We start from the raw sequence: 14,476 nt of genomic DNA, 5'->3' as shown, positions 1-14,476 counted from the left end.
CTCCAATTTATGTCATTTCTAAATGCAAAGGAAATTATTTTGTGTTAAAAGATAATTTTGCTTGATTTATTTCAACATGCATTGTGTGCTATCACCTGCAATGTATTAAATATGTCAGATCCATACACACTTCCTTTTACCTATTCACACATTTCCTAGTAAGGCTGACGTAAATTCAACTGAATCAGATGAATTAATAGGATACCATCAGTCTGTTATCATGTTCGGTCTCCTTTTTTAGGTCAATTTTCTCCTTAAAAATTCTCATATCCACATTTATAATGGAAACTATCTGTTGAAGATGTCATTACTGTAATTACAATGCACTGACTGTGGTGGAACTGTAGCCCCTTGATTTGTATCTGCCAACACTCCATCTTCGAAATACCTCTCGTTTATATCCCTAACTTATCATATGTTCCTCCATTTAATATTTAATATAAAATAAGAATATTAACTTTAAATTCTATTTGCACATCCTAGTTCATTTAGTCCTTGTCCTCTAATTACACTTGGTGCAACGTTAAAAACTGCCACAATAACGCAATGCTACAAAAGGTAAATGTCTTCTGTCTAGCATTGAAGGACATAACCCCACAGACCTTTGGACTGGAGATTTTTATTTCAGTTGTCAGCTAAACAAGGAGTAGTTTTATGGTTGTACTGTGTTACACCTGTGTCCCCCCCCCCACTACACCTTCATATCAATACAGTGAGTGACAGGTCATATTGCACTTCACAGGAATATGCTGGTAACCTAATAGATGTCAAACTATCACTTTAATATCTGACACCTCACTCCTTCAGCAGTTAGAGTTCAATTTACACCATATATTTAACCACACAGCATGCTAGGTTCTGCAGCAACTTGTAGTACATCATTAGCTCCCAGCATGGTATCTGAAGCTCAGATTGGGAGAGGTTTATAATGACATTAAAAATGATCCAACCTGAACAGTGTTATCAAATATCAGGCTTTCTCGAATACTATTTGGGCAGATCTCATTTATAACTGTCCATAAACACAAGTTAATCAAAACCCTTTGCTTGGAGACAGTGGGGTCTGCAGATGCTGGAGCTCAGAGTTGAGAGTGTGTTGCTGGAAAAGCACAGCCGGTCAGGTAGCATCCGAGGAGCAGGAAAATCGACGTTTTGGGCCAGAGCCCTTCATCAGGAAGGGCTCCGGCCCGAAACGTCAATTTTCTTGCTCCTCGGATGCTGCCTGACCTGCTCTGCTTTTCCAGCAACACACTCTCAACTCGAAATCCTTTGCTGCCTAATTCTCACCAAGTCCTGCTCATCCGTCACTCTTGTGCTCACTGCTTCTAAATAAAGCCTAATTAAGCAATAACTTGATTTTAAAATTTCAATCCCTGATTCCCAATCCCTCCATGACTTCACTTCCCACTATCTTGGTTACCTTCTCCAGCTCCATCAAAATCCTGCCATCTTCATGCTGCTCTAATGCTTGACCAAGCTCCTCATCAACTGTCGTAAAGTCTTTGTTTATGGCTCAGTGTCAAATTCTCCCTGATTACATTCCTGTGAAGTCCTTTGCAAACATTTCCTTATGTCAATGGTGCCATATGAATGTTTCATATCTTGGTTCCCATGCTGTTCCAGGTTTGCTGAGGTCAGTCAGAACAGTAGCGTGGGGGAACTACTATTGGTCCCTTCTCTCCTGGTCAAAATGTGAGATGTAGAGTTGCCACACATCCAGCAAGCCCTCCTGCTAAGTGCCCCTGGGGAGGTACCAACTTTAATGAGGTTATTTTTCCCACCACAGCCTAAAAGCACCTGTGATTTGTGCTAATGCCCATGAATGGCCATGGACAGGGAGCCATATCTAGTTGCTGTGGCAATGCACTCAAGTGAATAGTACATCTTTGAGGCAAGCATTATGGAAAGAAGCATTCTGTCCTCAATATGCAGGAGCTGCATACCCTGTGAAACGGACACTTCTTGGCTAATGCTTCAGCAACTTCTAGAACATGCATGGCATCTGACCATAAACTGACCTTTACAAACAAATGCATTTAACTTGCCAGAGTATCTCAGATAAAGCACTTGCCAAGAAAGGAGACGATGTTTGCAGTCAGCTTTTATTATCACGCCCTGGATGGACTTCCAATCATTGTAAATGTTCTCGGTTTTCTCCCTTGGCTGTACATTCCAAGATGCAAAGAGTTCAATCAACCACACACTGTCAGTAAGTAACATAGTTCGTCTACTGTGACATCTACATGATCTAAACTGGAATGCCAGGCCTCTATTTTAATGTCACTGATTTGAAAAATGACTTTTCTGGCCAGTTTACAGGTGAAGTTTAACAAATGTTTTGTGCTCATTGTGTGTAAGTTGTGCATTTTGCCATCAAACAAAAATCATCTGCTCCCAACTCCCAACAAGATACATATCGGTCTTAGCTCAGGTGGGAAAACAAGCATCAAGATGACACCTTTATATGACACCTTTCACAATGTCAGTATGCCCCAAAGTACTTTACATTCACCCAAATATTTTGAAGTGTTGTCAGAGTTGAATCCTACCAGTCTCATCTCTGAATCAGAGATTGGGAGTACAGATCTCACTTCAGGTTATTGGGTAAATAATCTAGACTGACACTTCTATGTAGTACTGAGGGACTTGTGCCTTAACAGAGGAGTCATCTTTTCAATTAGACATTTAATCAATATCCTTCAGACTTCCTCAGTAGCCCAAAGTGAAATGGTCTATATTTTTAAGTGTTATTATATCCTACCAACAATGGAGTTGGAAAAACTGCAGTTTTTCAGCTGCAATATAATTAGCAGCCTGTTAAAATTCAGCACAGGAGGTCTTGGTGGTGCAGTGGCAAACATCCATGCCTCTGAGTCAGAAACTGCAGGCTCAAATCCTACTCCAGGATTTAACGGATAAGGAATGTGTATTCATAATTCTGGCCCACAGATTGAGCATCAATCACCAAATCCTTCCATCATACACTAATGACAAGTAGTAAGAATAGGAGAGATTCTTGGGGTCAGCTATGTGGTGGAAAGATTGTTGGACCATTGACCTTGGCTCCAAACTACAACATGTATTTGAAAGGGCATGTTGCCCTGTGCCACAAGTTCAACATACTATCACTGTTTTTGTGTTCTATGCCTCATGATGTAAAACCAAATGTAATGTTTGTCTTTCTCCAGTTAGGGACAGAGAACATAGAACATTACAGCATAGTACAGGCCCTTTGGCCCTCAATATTGCGGGAACCTGTGAAACCAATCTGAAGGAGAAAGTGAAGACTGCAAATGCTGGAGATCAGAGCTGAAAATGTGTTGCTGGAAAAGCGCAGCAGGTCAGGCAGCATCCAAGGAGCAGGAGAATCAACGTTTCAGGCATGATCCCTTCTTCAACCAATCTGAAGCCCATCTAACCTACACTGTTCCATTCTCATCCATATGCCTATCCAATGACCATTTAAATGCCCTTAAAGTTGGTGAGTCTACTACTGTTGCAGGCAGTGCATTCCACATTCCTACTACTCTCTGAGTAAAGAAATGACCACTGACATCTGTCCTATTTCTATCACCCCTCAATTTAAAGCTATGTCCTCTTGTGCTAGCCATCGCTATCTAAGGAAAAAGGCTCTCACTGTCCATCCTATTTAGCCCTCCATTATCTTATATGTCTCAATTAAGTCACTTCTCAACCTTCTTCTCTCTAATGAAAACAGCCTCAAGTCCCTCAGCTTTTCCTCATAAGACCTTTCCTCCATACCAAGCAACATCTTAGTAAATCTCCTCTGAACCCTTTCCAAAGCTTCCATATCCTTCCTATAATGTGCTGACCAAAACTGCACACAATACTGCAAGTGCAGCCGCAGCAGAGTTTTATACAGCTGCAGCATAACCTCATGGTTCCGAAACTCAATTCCTTTACTAATAAAAGCTAACACACCGTACACCTTCTTAACAACCCTGGTAAAAACAATGACTGCAGATGCTGGAAACGAGATTCTGGATTAGTGATGCTGGAAGAGCACAGCAGTTCAGGCAACATCCCAGGAGCTTCGAAATCGACATTTTGGGCAATCCTGATGAAGAGCTTTTGTCCGAAACGTCGATTTCGAAGCTCCTTGGATGCTGCCTGTACTGCTGTGCTCTTCCAGCACCACTAATCCAGACTCTTAACAACCCTATCAATCTGGGTGGCAACGTTCAAGGATCTATGCACCTGGACACCGAGAACCCTCTGCTCACCGACACTACCAATAATCTTTCCATTAGCCCCAGTACTCTATATTCCTGTGTTCCTTCCAAAGTGAATCACCTCACACTTTTCCACATTAAACTCCATTTTCCACCTCTCACCTCAGCTCTGCAGCTTATCTATGTCCCTCTGTAATCCACAACATCCTTTGTCACTATCCGCAACTCTATCACCCTTAGTGTCATCGTAAATTTACTCACCCATCCTTCTATGCCCTCATCCAAGTCATTTATAAAAATGACAACAGCAGTGGACCCAAAACAGATCCTTGAGGTACACCACTAGTAACTGAACTCCAGGATGAATATTTCCCATCAACCACCAACTTCTGTCTTCTTTCAGATAGACAATTTCTGATCCAAACCACTAAATCACCCTCAATCCCATGCCTCTGTATTTTGTGCAATAGTCTACCGTGGGGAACCTTATCAAATGCCTTACTGAAATCTATATACACCACATCAACTGCTTTACCCTCATCCACCTATTTGGTCACCTTCTCAAAGAACTCAATAACGTTTGTGAAGTACGACCTACCCTTGACAAAACCGTGTTGACTATCCTTAATCAACTTATTCCTTTCTAGATGATTATAAATCCTGTCTCTTATAACCCTTTCCAACACTTTACCCACAACCGAATATTTTTATGAGCAAACTATGTGTTGAAATTTAAAAATGAGCATTAATCAGAGATTTCTTTTCTTCCCCATGTTCAAATTTTTAACTCCTTCACAGCTTTATAGGTTTGAAGTATTGAGAATTTGACTGTCGTGCAGGGTAGCGTACTGGGACTGTTGTTTGAATGACAATATATTCAGACAATCTCTTGGCTAGTAAGTAATAACTGTAATTTAAATAACTAGATAAGATTTATTCCTTTATTAAAGTAATTATTTTTAAATCCAGTAGCCTGTGTGATGTGGGAAATCAAGACAATTCAAACATCTCTGACAACTACATCTGCAGCAAATGTGTGCAACTGCAGGTCCTGTCAGACTGCATGGATTGGTTGGAGCATCATTTAGACTTAGGAGCATGTAGAAAGTGGAAAGTGTCTTAGATGGGAGTTTCAATCCCAAGGTTGAGACAGACAGATGGGTGACTGTAGAAGGGGTGGGAGTCAGTGGAGGAGACCCTGTGGCTATCCCCCTCTCTAATATGTATACTGTTTTGGGTACTGCTGGGGGGTATTCCCTGTCATAAGATGGTGACATCAACAGTCAAATCAGTGGCACGGCAGCTTGCTCTGTTGTACAGCAGGGAGGCTCAAAGTGCAGGTGAAAGGTAGTAGTCAGGAACTGTGTACTCGGGATTATTCCTGATGCCACTAGTGAGGCCAGAAATAAGAAAATAGTACAGCTGATCACACTGGTGTACGAGGAAGGGCTTCAGATATCTGGATCACTGGCAACTCTTCCAGGGTAGGTGGGACTTGTACAATAAGGACAGGTTGCAGCTAAATTGAAGGAGCACCAATATCCTTGCTGGGAGGTTTGCTAGAGCCACACTGGAGGGTTTAAACTAGTGTAGCAAAGGGGTGGAAACTGGAGCAGCAGGTCAACTTGTGATGAGATGGTAGAGGTTAATAAGATGAAGAAGCAGAACCAGTTTAATGAATAAGGTAGGACTATAAAAAATGTATCACGAAAGACAGGAGGGAGAAATAATAAAAAGATGCCGAAGGTCAGAATAGACTGTACAGTCTAAATTAAGGTTCTTTATACAAATGCACAGAGTGTAAGGGACAAAGTAAATGAGCTACAGACTCAGATTCAAAATGGAAACTGTGGTATTGTAGCCATTATGGAGACATCACTGCACAGTGGTCAGGACTGTGAACTAAACACACCACTTCATAAAGGTTTACAGAAGGGATAGAGAAAAGGGCAAAGGAGATAGAGTATCATTACGTGTTAGAAACAGAATCACTTCTATGTTGAGGGAGGATGTAATGAGGGGAAAGCACCCAGTGGAGGCCTTATGGGATGTGAGGAATCATAAAAGAACTAAATCCACAATAGACCACCTGGTAGCAGATCAGATAAATGTTGATATTAGGCAATCATGAAGCAAAAGCAGAGCAATAATAATCAGGAATATTGGCATTGACCACAGACATACTGGATAATGGGTGACATGGTGGCTTAGTGGTTAGCACTGCTGCCTCACAGTGCCAGGGACTCACATTCAATTCCAACCTTAGGCAACTGTTTGCATGGCGTTTGCACATTCTTCCTGTGTCTGTGTGGGTTTCTACTGGGTGCTCAGATTTCCTCCTACACTCCAAGCTTGTGCAAGTTAGGTGGACTGGACACCCTAAAATTGCCCTGTGGTGTCCCAGGGATGTATAGGCTAGGTGGGTTAGCAATGGTAAATGCAGGGGTTACAGGCATAGGATGGGGAGCTAGGTCTGGATGGGATGCACTTTGGAAGGTCAGTGTACATTTGATGGGCTGAATGGCCTCTTTTTGCATGATAGAAATTCTGTGATTATTTTATTTCAGTATTTAGAGCAGAAAAGGAGGACAATTTCCTGGATGTTCCAAAGAAATTAACAGAGGATCAGGGACAGGGTTAAATAACATTAGCTGAAGTAAATCATCAATAATGGGGAAATTAATGAAAGTTAAGAATAAGAAATCTGCAGGACTTTAATGCCCAACCATGGGCATTAAAGGTAAGGGAGAACATTACTATACCCGAACAAGAATCTTTCAGCGTTTCCTAGATTTAGACGTCGTACCTCTGGTTTGGAAAGTTGCTCCATTCTTTAAGAAAGGTCACAGAGGAAATTACAGACCAGTTACCTTGATATGTGGTAGGGAAATTGTTGGGATCTATAATTAAGGATAGGGGAACTGATCACCTCAAAAATTTTGATTAATTAGGGAGAGTCAGCATGGATTCATGAAGGGTCAGTCATGTCTGACAAACCTCGTAGAGTTTTTTGAAGAGGTAACAAAGGTGGTGGACAGAGATAGGTTGATGGATGGTGTTTATGTGGACTTCAAGAAAGCTTTTAATAATGTATCACACAAGAGACTGTTAGTTAAGGTTGAAGGGCACAGAACTGGGGGCAAATTACTGATGTGGATCGAACATTAGTTGAGTGGCAAAAATCAGAGATTTGACAGGGAGTGACAAGGGATGTTCCACAGTGAACTGTGTTGGGGCCTCAGTTATTCACAATATTCATTAACGTCTTGGATAACTACGTTAAGAAGTCAAACATCCAAATTTGCTGACAACATAAAATTGGGCAGCATTGTGGACATGGTTGATGAAATTACGAGAAGATATGGATAGATTTGGTGAACAGGCAAAGCTGTGGCAGATGCATTTTAATATAAGCAAGTGTGAGATCATCTATTTCAGACCAGAAAAGGATAGATCAGGGGGTTTTTTTCAGAAGGCACAAAGTTAAACATAGTGGATGTTCAATGGGAGTTGGGGGTTCAGGTGCTTAGGTCTTCAAAATGCCACAAACAGGTCCAGAAAGTAATCAAGAAGACTCATGAAATTCCGGTCTTTATGTCTAAAAGGCTGAAGTATTAAGATGTATACATTGTGCTGCGGTAATCAAAAATTTAGACTCCACTTAGAATACTGTTAGCAGATGTGGGCGCCACACCTTAGGAAGGATATTTTGATCCTGGAGGGAGTTCAACACAGGATCACAAGGGCGATATCTGGACTTCAGGGGTTAAGTTATGAAAAAAGTTTAGACAAATGAGGCCTTTATTCTCTAGAATTTAGCAGGTTAAGGGGTGATCTAATCGAGATCTTCAGGAAAGGCAGGGTAGTTAAAGATAAACAATTTCCACTAGCTGAAGATCCTAGAATGGGGAGTATAGATTGAGAATTAGGGTCAGACCAGGGGAGATCTAGAAAGCAAAGAAAGATGGAGGTTTGGAATTCTTTTCCTTAAACAGCAGTCGATGCTAATTCAATTTGTTAAACTTAAATCTGAGGTGAACACATTTTATTAAGCAATGGTATCAAAGGATATGGAGTTAGGGCACAGATTAGCCATGGTCTTTTGAATGGTAGAGCAAGCTCAAGGGGCCAAATGGCCCACTCCTCTTCCTGCATTTCTTAATCCAATAGCTGAGTAAAAGGCTTGCTGATATTTTTGGTGTCCAATATAGATTATGATCTTTTGATCCAAAAACTATAACTGCAGCACTTTGACTGAGGGACAAGGGCTCACTTTTGCTACATGCATCAGGCAGGAGGTCTAATAGGCGTGCCTCACAACAGCTGAACACTGTTCCCACAATATCCCAAAATGGTTAGTTTTTAGATTAGATTACTTACAGTGTGGAAACAGGCCCTTCGGCCCAATAAGTCCACACCTACCTGCCGAAGCGCAGCCCACCCAGACCCATTCCCCTACATTTACCCCTTCACCTAACACTACGGGCAATTTAGCATGGCCAATTCACCTAACCTGCACATTTTTGGACTGTGGAAGGAAACTGGAGCACCCGGAGGAAACCCACGCAGACACGGGGAGAATGTGCAAACTCCACACAGTCAGTTGCCTGAGGTGGGAATTAAACCCGGATCTCTAGTACTGTGAGGCAGCAGTGCTAACCACTGTGTTACCGTGCCGCCCACTGTGCCACTGTGCCACCCACATATAGGATTTAATAACTGAATTCCTCTGAGTTTCCTTGGTTAGTTTGGTTCACAGATCCCTGTAGATTGCCTAAAACTAGAAGTAGAGCCAATACCAGACTGGACATCTTTCAGAAAATTATCTGGGAACTAACAAAGACTATTTGTGCTGGAAATCCTAGAAGCTGAGATATTTAAAAGTATTACAAACAAATACTCAGAACTAGAGTCATCACTGCATTGTTCTAAGATAATTCAATCATCTAAGATATGCAAAATCAAGACTAGAGTGGTGCTGGAAAAGCACAGCAGGTCAGGCAGCATCCGAGGAGCAGGAAAATCGACATTTCGGGCAAAAGCCCTTCATCAGATATACAGAAACCTGGTGAAAACAAAACAGTCAGGAAGCTTTAGGCCAATTTTCTCTTTGTACTATTAATAATTGAGTCCACCGTCTGATAGCATGGGCTGACAAAATTAACACCCTATGCATTGCTCTTAAATAATAAAAGAAAAAAGATTTATTTTACAATTTATTCATGGGATGTGAGCATTTTGAGAAATGCTTGCATTATTTCCCATCCCTCATTTCTTTAAGGATATGGTGGTGAGGCAGCTTCTTAAATCACTGAACTTTTTATGGGAAGGTGATGTTAGGTAGGGATTCCCACAAGAAGCGATGTAAATCATGGATTGGTGACGTGCTTCCAGATCATAATGATGCATGATTTAGAGGGAAACTTGATGCTGTTCAAATAGGCCTGCTGCCCTTTTCCATCGAGATTGGAATTATCACAATTTCTAAAGATGCTGCCAAGAAGCTTTGGTGTAGTATGTCTTGTGGATGATAATATTCTGCTGCTGCAGACTGTCAATGGTGGAGAGAGCAAGGTTAAGGACAAAATGCCAAAAGCAGGCTACTTTCTCTTGGTGGGGTTGAACATGTTGGATTACATTAGAAAGGTGCTCATTCAGGCAAGTAGGGATTATTTCCACATAGTCCTCACTTTTGCCTTGTAGGCAGTGGAAAAGGTTTTGGAAGAAAGGAGGTGTATTATTTGCTCCAGAATGCGCAGCCTCTGATCTGCTCTTGCAGCCACAGTATTTACATCTGGTTAGGCAAGTTCAGTTTCTGATCAATCAATCTTTTGTACAATCAACTATATAAGCAACCCCATTTTTTTTTTGCTAAAGAACAGGCCCATGGAGGTGATAGCCTTGATTGATAATCCAGAGATCCAGGAAATGTTTTGGGGACCTGTGTTCAAATCCCACCATGGCAGGTGGTGGAATTTGAATTCAATAAAAGTCTGGGACTAAGAATCTAATGACAACCATGAAACCATTATCAATTGTGAGAGTAAAACCTATCTAGTTCACTAAAGTCCTTTAAGGAAGGGAAACTACTACCATCCTCATCTGGTCTGGCCTACATGTGACTCCAGATCCACAGCAATGGGGTTGACTCTTAACAGCCCTCTGAGGAATTAGGTTTAGACAGCGACATTCTCATCCTGTGAATGAGTAAAAGTAGTTTAGCACTGATCACAGAAGTGTTACAGTGTAGAAGGAGGCCATGTCTGCACCAGCTCTTCAAATGAGCATCATTACTTATTTTCTATTAACCTGTACGCTGTTCCTAATTACGCTGGGCTGATAAAATGTGGACTCATTCAGGTCTTTGAAGATCAAAGTTGTTGTTACTGCACTCACAGTAAGTATCCCAAGGCCTGAGTACATGGAGATATATTTAAACAGACCAAGCTCCCAGAATAGCCTGCCGCATGAACAACTGCCAAGTCGCCTGCTGAGATCAGATGCAGCACCACAATGGCGTGCTAACTCCCAAATACATTCACTGAAGAAATGCTAACAGCACTGTTGAACAACAAAATTACTGCATATCGTCTGTGCAGCAGAGAAACGCGGAGTAGTGAGGCCAGTGCACTCATATTTTTATTTAAAAGGCACAAAACACTTAACCTCGTTTCGTTTTGAACAGAATGTGAAGTCTGCATTCCACTGGTTGCTCCTGGAAACACAAGAGCCGAGCCTCCTGCCTCTTTTAAGACAGGTGGGTGTTCATCCGCTCATTTCTGAGGGAACGACAGTAGCGTGGGGTAGAAATCAAGGAAGAGTGTTTTGAGGGGTTTACATTCAAGGACAGCGTGGGTCAAGACTAGTGTGTTCCCTGACTGACACCAGTCGGACTGTCCTTGCTGTCCACCGCGGGTCACATTTCAAACACGACCTTGGCTGGACGCTGACCAAAAATGCAGGTCCCTCGGGCGAAATGGATAGAGGGGTTCAGGTCTTCTCCCTCGCCTCACCCCTTAAAATATATCAATGATTTCAAACTTAACCTTTCCCGTGAACTCTTGGGTTTTATTTTTGTTGGTTGCTACAACAAATCCATTCCGAGGCAACGCTGGATGAACAACATGTTAGTTTTCCTGTCTGGGACATTTAAGGGGGTGGTGGGCGGGAGGAAGGGGGGGGGGGGATCTGTCACAAAGCAAACCCTAAATTTAGGGTGATTTAAAAGCACCGTTTATTCCCCACCCACCCAGACCGTTTCGACCGACCGTCACAATCTGTTGTTTGAGTTTTTTTTTGGGGGGGGAGGGTGGGATGGGAGAGGGTGATGGGGCAATTGGTGAACTTTTTGCGAGGCTCCTTCCAGCGGTGGCTCAAACACGCAGCGGAGACACCCTGTTCACTTCCGATCAAATGCCGTGGTGTTTTGGAAATGTCAGCAATTGCTCTGATTACATCGGTGGGAAACGCGAGCCGCCAAAGGGCAGAGCTTGCAATTTCACCCAAGGAATCCAGTCGATTTCAGCAAGCTGTAACGATCTGTCTCTCCTACCTCTCTCCACCCTCTCCCTCCCTCTCTCTCTCTCGGCAACACTTGTCAACACGCACACGCCCCATGTCTACCACATACCTTACTCATTCCAGTGCCCATGGCTCACAGACTCGGGGCTCCTACAGGAGCTGCAGTTACAAAAATAAAAGATTTCAAGGCTACCGCCGAGCTTTCGGTGCAAAAGGGAGCCCGGCGCTGAGCGGTGGAGAACTGCTTTCGTCAATGGACCGCTTTGAGACCGGTGCCGGGCTGAAACTCGGATTTGCAGCGTGCCAATGCCACCCGTTTTTCCTTCAGCTGGAGCTGAAATTCCGATCCGCTTCCGCACTCCCTGGAAAATACATCAGCGCGGTGACATCACCACTAGGTGTCTCCAACTTCAGTTAAAGGGACACAACATGGTCTTCATCTTTCCCTTGTCTAACACTTTTCACTCATTCCTGCCCTTCATCCTCTCGTCCAGCTCCACGTTTTACTTCTTCTCCTCCCAAAGCCGTATAACCAATCTGCCTCTGTACTTCCAGACAATCTGCTGGTACATCTCTAAACTTTTGAAAACCTCGATCAGATCTCCGCTTAGTCTTCTTCTCCCAAGGGGAACAGCCCCAACGTCTTCAATCAATCCTCATAACTGAAGTTCCTTACTCCTGGAATTATTCCTGCAAATGGCTTCTGGGCTCTTTAGATTAGATTAGATTAGGTTCCCTACAGGGTGGAAAAAGGCCCTTTGACCCAACCAGTCCACACACCATCCCTCCGAAGAGTAACCCACCCAGACCCATTTCCCTCTGACTATTGCAGTCTAACACTATGGACAATTTAGCATGGCCAATTCACCTGACCTGCACATCTTTGGACTGTGGGAAGAAACCAGAGCAAACATGGGGAGAATGTGCAAACTCCACCCACCTGAGACTGGGATTGAACCTGGGACCGAACCTGGGACCTTGGTGCTGTGAGGCAGCAGTACTAACCACTGAGCCACCGTGCTCTCTCCTATGTTTTCTCATCCTTCCTATAATGGGGTGTCCACATGCTGAACAGGAGTTAAAACAAAATGCAAGGATTATGGACCTGAGACATGAAGTTTTATCTCCTCTTTCCCTCCAGATGAGTTGACCAACTGTCTGAGTATTTCACAGCGCTTCCCTGTCTTTTTTTTTAATTCCTGTTCAGCGTGTGGACATCCCATTATAAGAAGGATATCAACACATTGGAGAGTGCAGAAGCGATTTGCAGGAAGAATTCCAGTAATTAGTCTTGTGGATTGATTGAAGAAGTTGGGGGTGTTCCCCTGGCAGGGAAGAAGGATAAGTGGAGATCAGATACAGATTTTCAAAGTCATGACCAGGCTTGATGGAGTAGATAGGGACAAGCTGATCCCGCTCATAAAAGGATCAAGATTCAGAAGGCGTGGATTTAAAGTAATTTGCAATAGAAGCAAATGTGATTCCAGAAAAAACTTTTTCACTCAGTGGGTAGTTAGGGTCTAGAATACACTTTGGAAATGTAGGGAAGGCAGGTTCAACTGAAGCATTCAGGGGGGCATTGGATGATTATTTCGAAAGAAATAATTTGCAGCAGTAAGGGGGAGAAGCAAGAAATTGACACTGGTAATGATGCTTATGTGAAGAGCTGGTGCACACATAATGTGCTCATTGGCCTCCTTCTACGCTGTAACACTTCTACAACATTACTGCATGAAGAATGCAATATGAACAATGCTACATATCTTCAAAGTTTTATTACTATATGCCTTGCTCCAAGTATCGTCTGCCTTCTAACTATACTTGACCTGAAAAATACATTTTGTCTTTGTGTGCAGCACTGTGAATAACTAGCCCAAAGTTTTAAATGTGCGAACCTAAGGGAAGAGTATTTTAGAAAGTAATTCAAAGCCCAGGGTTATATCCAGCTGTTTGATACCAAATCATTTCAATTGCATTGCAGATATTGAAATTGGTTTAATAATACCCATCATAGTGAGTTTTGAGAAGATTTGTAGCTCAGGTTGAAGTTCTGGATGTAGATTTGCTCGTTGAGCTGGAAGGTTCATTTTCAAACGTTTCCTCACCCTACTAGGTAACATCTTCAGTGAGCCTCCGGAGGAAGCTTCAACCAAAGGCTGACTCACTGAAGATGTTACCTAATGTCGTGACGAAATGTCTGAAAATGAACCTTCCAGCTCAGCAAGCAAACCTACACCCAACACCCGTCATAATTATGAAATTAAATTTATCCACAAGTTACAAATAAAACAGCCTACTATGGCTTTATTCTATCCATAGTCCATTACTTCAGGATATTTCCTTATGTAACATATGTTAAATATAAATATAAATGCAAACAAGGACTCAGAGACTTAGTTCCACCAGTAAGACAAACAAGAATCCAAGGCCTTTACTTCTTTATAATTTTCAAAGTTTGTGAGAAGATTTGTAGTTCGGGTACTTGTTGTTGTGGTTCTGTTCGCCGAGCTGGGAATTTCTGTTGCAGACGTTTCGTCCCCTGTCTAGATGACATCCTCAGTGCTTGGGAGCCTCCTGTGAAGCGCTTCTGTGATCTTTCCTCCAGCATTTGTAGTGGTTTGAATCTGTCGCTTCTGGTTGTCAGTTCCAGCTCTCCGTTGCAGTGGCCTGTATATTGGGTCCAGATTGATGTGCTTATTGATTGAATCTGTGGATGAGTGCCATGCCTCTAGGAATTCCCTGGCTGTTCTCTGTTTGGCTTG

At 42.6% G+C, this 14,476-nt stretch overlaps 1 protein-coding gene across 1 annotated transcript in view; it reads right to left on the bottom strand.

The window, feature by feature from the left end:
* The window catches only part of dusp22a (dual specificity phosphatase 22a), a 129,265-nt gene extending 117,172 nt beyond the window's left edge, over positions 1-12,093 (bottom strand). Inside the window, exon 1 of the mRNA XM_043706607.1 lies at positions 11,824-12,093. Within this exon, the coding sequence (XP_043562542.1) occupies positions 11,824-11,844 (21 nt within the window). The 5' untranslated portion in view covers positions 11,845-12,093. The remainder of the gene's footprint in view (positions 1-11,823) is intronic.
* Between the last annotated feature and the right edge of the window lie 2,383 nt (positions 12,094-14,476).

This window comes from Chiloscyllium plagiosum, chromosome 17 (assembly GCF_004010195.1).
Source record: "Chiloscyllium plagiosum isolate BGI_BamShark_2017 chromosome 17, ASM401019v2, whole genome shotgun sequence".
NCBI classification, from domain to species: Eukaryota; Metazoa; Chordata; class Chondrichthyes; order Orectolobiformes; family Hemiscylliidae; genus Chiloscyllium; species Chiloscyllium plagiosum.
Note: the sequence above shows the minus strand (reverse complement) of the source record. Positions and strands in the feature narration are given on the sequence as shown.